The sequence below is a fragment of the Mya arenaria genome, chromosome 2, assembly GCF_026914265.1.
Source record: "Mya arenaria isolate MELC-2E11 chromosome 2, ASM2691426v1".
Classification (NCBI taxonomy): domain Eukaryota; kingdom Metazoa; phylum Mollusca; class Bivalvia; order Myida; family Myidae; genus Mya; species Mya arenaria.
Genome location: NC_069123.1, coordinates 33,293,617 through 33,303,697, shown reverse-complemented (window position 1 = coordinate 33,303,697; position 10,081 = coordinate 33,293,617). Strand labels below are relative to the sequence as shown.

The 10,081-nt window shown below is 35.2% G+C and overlaps 2 protein-coding genes across 2 annotated transcripts; one reads left to right on the top strand and one right to left on the bottom strand.

Annotated features, from left to right (window-relative positions):
- Positions 1-6,378, top strand: LOC128211509 (eukaryotic translation initiation factor 4E-binding protein 1-like). Its single transcript, XM_052916379.1, has 3 exons — positions 1-249; positions 620-790; positions 2,746-6,378. The coding sequence occupies exons 1-3, from the start codon at positions 114-116 to the stop codon at positions 2,784-2,786; spliced, it is 348 nt and encodes a 115-aa protein (XP_052772339.1). The 5' UTR covers positions 1-113; the 3' UTR covers positions 2,787-6,378.
- Positions 6,379-6,537: 159 nt separating this feature from the next.
- Positions 6,538-8,955, bottom strand: LOC128211501 (uncharacterized). Its single transcript, XM_052916367.1, has 4 exons — positions 8,381-8,955; positions 8,058-8,108; positions 7,558-7,744; positions 6,538-7,355 (listed from the first exon to the last, which is right to left on the bottom strand). Exons 1-4 carry the CDS (start codon positions 8,691-8,693, stop codon positions 7,088-7,090), a joined length of 819 nt encoding a protein of 272 aa, XP_052772327.1. The 5' UTR covers positions 8,694-8,955; the 3' UTR covers positions 6,538-7,087.
- Positions 8,956-10,081: the final 1,126 nt, after the last annotated feature.

Here is a 10,081-nt window from a genome sequence, read left to right as displayed (position 1 = left end):
TGTGCCATGTGACAGTGTTGGTAAATAAGGAAAGAACGACAGCTGATTACCTCATCAAATTTTGCTAAATTAACGTTTCGTGTGCATGCTATTTTCCGTCTCACTATTGCAGCATGTCTGAGAAACTTTCCCCTCAGAACCTGCCCAGGGGACGTGAGATTCCAAACCGGAGAATAGCTGATATTTCGAACTTGCCGACGGACTACTCGACAACTCCTGGAGGATCCATCTTCTCCACGACTCCTGGAGGTGACAAACGCGTGATTGCATGCTGATATCAGCATATTGAATGAAATTTCAACCTCTTCTCACTCAAATCCATGCATTTGGAACCAGATTTATCCATTTTCTCGAGATGTTATCATTGTAATCATCAATTATAAACTTTGTAAAACATTATTGACCTGGATCTTTTCGCACTAAAAGTTCATATTTTTCAAGATGGCGACATTGTTTATTGTTTATGAACTAATCTGTATAAGGACAGCACCCTTTGTAAAAAAAACATGGATAAGACCCATGACATTAGACAATTTCTTAAACAACTTGGTTTCTTGTTATGAATTAGAATCTAGATGTATTTCCATTTTTACAGTATTTTAGGTTATAATTTTTTAAGGTTCAAGAATCTTCTATGAGCGGAACTTCTTGATGCAATGCAGGAGCTCTCCCCTGGCTAAAACTCCGCCGGCAAACATGGCCAACATCCCTGGAGTGACATCACCTGGTGAGGTAGACGTACCAAAAGAAAATGGTGAACCGTCCAAGAAGCCATCAAAACCAGAAAAAGGTATAGTAAGAGGTCCTTGCAAAGTAGGTCATTATAATTCCTATAAGGGTCTATAAAAAGCTACAAGAACATCGTATGTTCTGTTTAAGCTTTTTGAATACCAATCAAACTGGACATGCTGCCAAGGATGGGAATTAAACCTTGGAAAGTTTATCAAAAGCACTCGCTTCTCAATGAGGCGACCCGGGTTCGATTTCCAGCATTGGCGCATGTGAGTTTGGTCACCAAGCCAGACAAGTGGTTAACTCATATTTCCCATTTTCCCCCTCAACACTTCCTGCGCGTCATTGTGCCAACGAGAGTGACTTAGGCCAACGAGAGTGACTTAGTAAAAGTAACCATAACTTAATTAACAATTGTTCTATAATGTTTAAACTAAAGTCAATTAAGGTCTTTTCTTCTTTCAATCATGTACTTTTTCCCACTCTTGGGGCATCTACCAAATTATACTATGTATATGACGCTAGCATAGATAGGACGCAGACAAAAAAATAATGAGAAAACGGGTAAAAACCCTTAATACAAAAGATAGGACGCAGTGGAAAAATTGGAGCAGAAAATTTTCTTGTGTAATTCGGTAATAATCTTCATATTTCGGTGATATAACCTATTTCGGTAAGTCCAGTATCCACCATATTTGTTTTGACGATTTAGTTTTTGGGATCGTGAAAATGGCAAGGGTCAATATAAACCATGCGATATTAAATTTTATAGCAAACTATATGTTTCTTTGTTTATTTCATGTAAATTTATACATTTGTCACAATGTTCACAAAAAGAAACAGTTGCACAAATAATAGCACAGGTAAAAAACAACAGTTTTATTCTGTCATCCTGATGACGCTTTTCTCCAATTTGCCTTCATCATCATCTGATGGTGTATCGTAAATAACAATGATATAAGTTTTTATAGTATGCGTGAATGTTCTCAAAATGTCAACACCATCAGCTAGGTATTAAAACACATGGTAAAGTGCGAACAATCAACCATACCATCGCAATAGTTTGTTCTATTGATGTTTTTCTACTGACAGACAGCGGGTGTTTTTCACACCTTTGACAATATTGCACTCTGCGGTATGCACATTCCTTTATAATTATTTTAAAACAGTAACATGCAACAAAATATTTTGTAAAATAACGAAACCTTAAAGTCATGAACAACATTTAATTGATATTTACCTTATATCCCGATTTTCTGTTGCCGTTATAACTCAATCCAGTTAAAGCCCTTGACTCACATCGAGCTTTTGTGAGAAGCGTCCCTTTTAGAATAAAGTAAACACTCTTTTTTGTTTTCAATTCATTTCTCAATAAATCATTTTAAAGTAAACATTAACATATTTATGCATGTGTTAACTTGCGTGATTTTACCTATGTCAGTTGTTCTCTTCGGTGGACACAGTACCAGTACTTACCATTATCCCGTTCGTCTCTGGACCAAAATTTTTGGCCTGAAATGGACTTGAGAAAAACTGATAAAATCCTAATAGCATAGAAAGGACGCAGGCAATTTTTTTTACTATAATCTGGGTAAAAATATGCGTCCTATGCATAGTACAATACAGTATATACAACTGGACAAGAATAAGCTATGACGGACAAAAATTACCTTAACTGGATGTCTCACTTACATGTTCAAGGGTAGAGGGGGACAATATACTATTGTTTAAACTTAATACTTGTGCAGTTTGTTTAGTTCAAGTACTGTTTACAGCTTTTGTAGAATAAGTGTTGTAAGTATTGACAAAAGTTACTTGAGATTGTTGCCATTATTGAACTTTGAAATATTAAACCTATCTACATGTATGATCATTTTGATTTCTGTAAAAGAGAAATGCCTTCTTTATTCAAATTATTGTTCAGCCATTTTTAATATTAATATTTATAAGTTTGATTTTTAGTTTACAGTAGTACTTTGATTTTAGATAAACCAGTGTATTGCAACTTTTCAGCTGGTCCAGAGGAGAACCCACAATTTGAGATGGACATCTAGCTACCCAGAATGCCTTTCACTGCTTCCATGGTGACAACAGTCAGTATCCATGGCAACACACTGAGAGATTAATACGTTTACAGTCCTACATTATTCTCATCTACAAATAACAGCTTTATATTAACTCTATAGATGTGACGACTGTGATCTACAACTTGTTCGAAAATGTCGCATTTAGTGTCTAGAAATTCTTGCAGCTGATTTGTTCTACAAATGTTTGAAAATGTTCATTTAGATTTTTTGTGATGTACACAAGTGTGCATGTTTTATTTTGTATGCATATATATTCTTTAAAACAAACTTGCAAGTGGTAACAGGTTAAAGCATCCTTTTTTATGTACCTGTTTTTATAGAACAGTCTTTAAGACAGATAGAAATAGTATGATAACCATCTTTGAAGGCAGTTAAGATATCAGTATCATGCAATTAATGAGTTGAGTTGATTGAGACACGAAGGATTTTTTTGTATGTTCTATTTCATACCTTCATTGTTCCTGCAGGAAGTTGGAAGTCAGAAGAAAAAATGTCAGAGATGAAAAAATGGTTTTCGTTTAGATACATTTAGTTTTTTATCATGCTTTATCCAAAAACTTACAAATCCAGTTGTATAATTTAAACAACAACGCCCTTTGTATTGTATATGACATTTTGTTTGTTTATAATATCAAATTTCTTACTTCTTTGTCAAATATAGTATGTGTTTGAAGCAGTCATAGATTTGGAAGTTTATAATACTCGCACAATATTTTACTCGGGATAAGTTTTCAGAGCTCAAAGTGCTAACATTAAGAATAGCTATTGTGAATGCCTGGTGGCTGTAACTTTCAACGATTGGTTTAAACCATTTCTTTTCCTTATCTGGTTTGCTAAGTTCAGCCCGGATGAGGCTGTTATTCCGTTGATATCAATTTGGATTTTATTTTGTCAGAAACTACCCATTGTCAGTAACTCTGGAAACTCGGTTTATTGAGTATGATGGGACATTTTGAAAGGAATATCTCGTCATTATGAATTACTAATCAGGCAGTTTCATTGATGGGAACGGAGACCTCTTTGGGAATGTTATTCAATGAAATAAGTTGTTCGCTCTTTTGTATATTTAGTAAAAAAAACTGTAAGAGGGTTTTGTCAATTGAAGTTGAATATTTCATTGTAACAGATGGGTTTATTGGAAGGGGAGCTTCCCCTCCAAATTGGCACTTATATTCATGAAAAGGAGATTTTGTCAGTCATTTTTCCCAATGTACTCTTGTAGCGTAAAGTACTGGAGTTTCAGACAATGGAAACGAACCTGCTAAAAACCATTTCACAGAACTAAAAATCTGCAGTCATCCACAGTCTTCTATATATTTTTATGTACCATTAATTAGTCCCTTAAGCAACCATACAGGTTTATTAAATGTGCTTGTGGGCGATCTCAGACCATTTTCGGCTTCTTATGAAAATATTTTTGTAAACTGAAGCGTTTTCTGAATATTCAAAGGTTTGTTCAAGTTATGATAACCGGGTAAAAAAAGATAAATATTGGAACTCAGGTATCATTGTAATACACATGTACTCATTGGGTTGATTGTTCAGAACTTTGTCTGAAGCTAACGTCTTGATTAATGACATCGTTGTAAACTTTTAAACATGAACTTTTTGATGATGTACTTGAAGATTTAAAAATTAACGAGTTAAGCTAAACAATTCTGTTTGAATTACTGCAGATCACTAGTTTTAGTTGTTTATCCATTAAACTGTCAGAGGCTCTCTGAGCAGTAAAGTTTTGAAAGTTAACACTGATTCAGTTAACAATGTTGTTAACTTTAACAAAGTTTTTAACAACCGGCCCATTATTTTCTAAACCAACTTTAGAGGTCTTTGTACATCAATTTTAATCCACGCTTATTTAAATGCCGACTTAACACAGTTTTATTCGTGCTGATGTGTGGACAGATGTGAATGAGAAATAAGTGAATTTTAAAGCGTATTTTACACCCATAACAACCCTTCTTTGTAGCTATGTGATTAAATCAATTAAAAGATGACTGTACACAATGTACTATCATTTTATATGCACATCTCTGTTCTGCATTTTTATTTTGTGTACGAGGAATTGTTAAGAGATGAGGTTGCATGGACTTTCCTGATAATCTAGATGAGTTGCTTTAGGTATTAATAAACTTTATTTTTGTTCTTTTCTTTAATATTTGATATGAATTTTTCTTCTTGAATCATTTATACTCTTATACTGTTACTAAATTTGGTCATGTGGGTTAATTTTTCATTTATTTGAATGATATTCCACTTAATTTAAAAGACAAATTAAGAAATTATTTGCTCAGCTTGTTAAGTATTATGATAAGTGTCCATATTTGTTTTGTTTTAACCAAAATGGCATAAAGAAATGTATTTTTGTACAGACATCTTGATACTTTTCTTGTATACCCTTTTTTGTATGATTTTTTACAAGTTTTTAAACATTTGTAAGCAGAATTCAATACTGTGAAGGGACCAGTTTTCTGAATTCTGATTTTTGAGCTAAGTTCTGTTTTACAGGTTGGAGTTTAGGCCTTCAGAATTTTTGACTCTCAAATGAACTAGTATATCTATAAATTCATTTATGTCAATATTAATTTTCCTTGGCTTTTTAGAAAATGTTAGATATTATTTGATACAGTAGTATTGTGTGGTGGCTCATGCTTGCATCAAAAATTGTAATTTTTATTATTGCAAAAATACTTTTTATTGGTAACCCTGTATGAATATGTGTTCTATTGCCGTCAGCTTGATTTTATTATAAATACTGAAGCTTCCAACAGCGAGTGATATCGATGCTTGAAAAAAATATGTTGTTCCTGATGCAAAATGCTGTGGCCTTGATCGATTTTGGAGTTTAAGTATTGCTGTGAGGAATGTTTTATATCCGAATGTGTCATAATGTTTATTATGGAATAACAGGGCTTCCGTTAAGAATTTGAAACTGGAAGTATATTAGAAGTTTTCCTCTGATTTAAGACAGTTGATGCATCTCAAACTCTAAGAATTGGCACTATTGTCCAACTTAATACTTTAAATATTAATTCAGTAATTTGTAATTATAACTTGCAAATTTCCCAAAATTGTATTCAAAGAGTTCATTTTACTTCCAAAACTTATTAAAATGTGGCCAGTTAGTAACTTTGACATCAGATTTTGATATTCCTAACTACCTAATCTTTACATTTGGAAGTTTTCCCCAAAATAATGGAAGTTTTTGTACTTCTTAGTATTCAATTTTGGAAGTTTTGGCACACTTTTAGGGAGTAATATACTTCCAAACTTCCTTTCACGGAAGCCCTGTGGAAAGAAAACCATTTACTTGTATATTGGAGCTCTGTATAGTACTGTACAACACCGTCACATTGATTTCTAACAATTATCAACGTGACAAGCTGTTTAAACTAGTGCAAGAAGTGCTTTTGTCAAACTTATTGGGGCATTTTATTATTTTTTTTCTTATTTCGCGATTGGGTACTAGGATTGTGTCTGTTTTGTTTTTTGTTTTGAAGACCTACTTGTAAGTGTTAAGAATTTTAATGAATTATAGATAATAAATTGTTTTGATTTGTATGAGGCTTTTTATACATAGCTCATTGAGTTGACTGACCTGTACTAGGTATTTTGTAATAGTGTTCATATTAATGCACATATACCTACTTGTCCTGTGTTTTTAGTTCATAAGTATGTATTAAGCAATGTTATAGTCTTGACATTAACAATACACATACATGTTACCCAACACCCTTTTATTACATAATCATTACATCTAACATGAAATTCATAATAATTCTGGTTTCTTGAACCATATAAAAAAAAAAAGTAGAAGTTAATCATTAATTAAACATGCTGCATAAGCATGGGCTGATAAGTCATATACACAAGTTAATCAAATTGCTTAACTTATCATTATGCTTAAAATAGCATACAAAATACCTAAGCATAATGATAGGTAAACCATAAATTAAGTAATGAGTATAAACGCAGTAAAGCATAGCCACAAGTTAAGCATAACGTAAGCGAAACCATAAGTTAATCATAAGCATACATGCAGCTTAAGTTAAGTGTAAGCATACGTTCAGCGTAAGCATATGTTCAGCATAAGTTGATAACGGTAGGTAAAGCATTGGCACACGATAAATATTTCTCAAAGCTAAGCATAAGTCGATCACAACCAAAAGTTAAGCATAATTATGCAGCATTCAACTGTATGAGCTATTAAAGCATAGGCACAAGTTCCATGCATCCCCAGCTATGATTGTCACTATAGGCATCTGTTACTAGTTTTCTTTCCTGACATGATGTTCATCTTTATTAGAGTTATTCAGGGCGTATACGACGTTTCGTCTCGGTGGCTGTGGGTCTTGGATCGGTTGGGCAATGTTCATTGAATTTGCCGAACATTCGCTCGTCTCGTCCGGTGTTAGGCGAATGTTCACGGAATTTGCCGAATGCTCGCTCGTGTCGTCCGGTGCTGTTTGGGAAATGTTCACGGTATTTCCCGAACAGTCGCTTGTGCTCCCTCCTACTTTTAGCGGCATAGTCTCGCTGAAATATTGTACTTGTTTAATACATGATTGTATCGCTATAAGCTATATGCATGTACATGGACATAACAGTTTACGTTCGCAGCAAGGTAGTTATATTATTGATGTTTGTTTCAAATACAAATGACATTTCTCATTCGTATGATGAGGTAGCTATACTGAGTATTTAAAAATAGTTGGAATGGCTTTTTGCATAAACATACTCGGTTTCGTTTTCGACGATGTCATGGTTACGGTTGGGGTTGTACTTCACAACCGGTTCTGGATTTCTACGCTTATGATCTCGACGCCGTGACACCCTCACTAACATGCAAACGGAGATGACTAGAAGTGTTGTGACAACTACCGATGCTAATATGGCAACGACTATCACAATGGTTGAAGATCCATCTGCAATACAATACCTGATGTTATGAGGAGGAACGACTTTGGGCGTGCACCCCTCTCCCGAACCGACAACTATATTGATTAAATGTGGTGAAGGTGGGGTATAGGGTGCCCCCCCCCCATGAAAATGTTGGCCATTATAAGCTGAAATATTGCATTCCATGTGTCTGTTCTCCAATATTAATATAAAAAGTCCACTTCTACAATTGTTTGTTTTGTTGTTTTTTGCTGGAGGGACGGGTAAGTGGTTAATGCATACAATAATTTATTGAAGAACACAGTAAATGGAACATGACAATTGAGTTTTCATAATTACCTTGTTCAGTATTTTGCACCGGAATCATTGAACTATTCTGCTGCAGTAGTTCTGAAAGAAGACAAACTATTAGTGCCCACTCCAAATATGAAAAGCTCTTACGATACAAATTTCGTTCAATTAAAAAACACACGCGCGGGCGCACGCAAAACCGGACACACCCACACGCACGCACACCCGTACACACGTGTGCACACACAACCACGCGCGCGCACACACCCGCGCGCGCGCTCACGCACACAACCACACGCACGCACACCCGCGCGCATGCACCCCCCCACACGCACGCACTCTCAAACACAAAAACAACAACATCAACATACCATTGCAGTATATATCACATCCATCTTGTTGATCCGTTTTTCCGCACGTGTGTTTGAGCCTTCTGCACGGGTAACAGTAGGAGTCGTCAATCGACGTAACAAGTGGTGGGCCGATGCACGTGTCATATCCTCGCCGTTCACAAAAGTTATGGCGGCCACATTGGAAGCGTTCCGTCACTTCAGTGTTACCATGGCAACGAATAATTTCAACCAAAGTTAGCCATATCACGCAAACAAACATTCGATGCGCAGCAAACAAACAGTTACTAAAACAGCAAAACACTCGTGCCCAATATATAATTTTGTCAAACATTTTTTTGCAATTGTAAAATATGTCCGTATGTTTTTAAATTCATACACAGAAGCTTTAAAAGACCTATTCGCTGTATCACCTTGATTAGAAATTAAACGCTGGAAATTCCATATAAAATATCACTTATTCATGTGTTTTTCCTACGATATAAAATAAATTGCGTAATGCTTTTTGTTAATTTAAAATAGAGAACTAGTTTTACTTAACACATTTGCTGGTTGGCATCTGATGGGTTGTTTAAGACTAAGATTAACTTAATTGAAAGATGACAATTATTTGAGTTAGTTAATTTAAGGTCCGAAGAATATAGCAAAGGGAGAGAACAGCAATTGCGAAAGTACAAAGGATTTTCCAAAATACTTTCCCATTTGTATATTTAAAATCAGACGTGGCCTGTCTTTTCTCTCTCTCTCTCTCTCTCTCTCTCTCTCTCTCTATATATATATATATATATATATATATATATTTATATATATATTGTATTTCTATATATAAGTCAGGGTCTCCAAAAGATATGTAAAATGATAAAAGTAGTAAATAGTTAGATGTTTTTGACACTTAGCGAGAGTGCACTTGCAACGTAAATCAATGTATGGGTTATTCCGATAATAAGTTTATTTGTAATCGGGATAGACCATATTGCGTCTTGTCCGCCACCTAGTTATGCTATTTCGAGCATATGAAAAACACATTTTGCTATTTCACTCAGGCTTATGTCATAACTTCATTTTAAATAAATGTGTTTTTTTCGTCTCTTTTCCTGGACTTTGCAACCTTAAAAACGCAAAAATATAGGTTGATTTAATTTTTTTTAATTAATTTAAATGCATTGTCATGTTTAACTCATTTGACCTTAATGATAGCAACAAAGAAAGGCATATGATTTAGGTACAGATAAACAAAATAGATATAATCTATTATGCACCAGTCAATTGTAACCACGCCCCCCTCCCAGGTCCGGTGATAGCCGGGGAAATGGGCCGTGTTTTTACCTTTCTGGTGGCCCCGCAGTGCCGGGTGAATGCAGTGGTTTTGTCTTCGCTTTAAATACAGCGGGAAATGGGCCTTACCTAGGGTCCCTGGGGCGCGGGGGCATTTAGCAGGGATTTTACCATTTGTTCGTGGGTTTTAGCCGGGGTTGGCTGGAACAAAAGTCAAAGTCCCCGTTATTCCCCGGACCAGGGGGGGGGGGGGGGCGTGGTTACAGTTGCCTGGTGCATTATAAATGGGATTTCGATAGCCACGTGGCCACGAATTCCCCAATTGGACATCGCTTATATTTTTAATCATTAAACTCAAACAGGTTAAACACGATAATGCATTATAATTGAATGCATATACACTAAACAAAATTTCTGAACGTCCACTTTATGAAATTCATTAATATG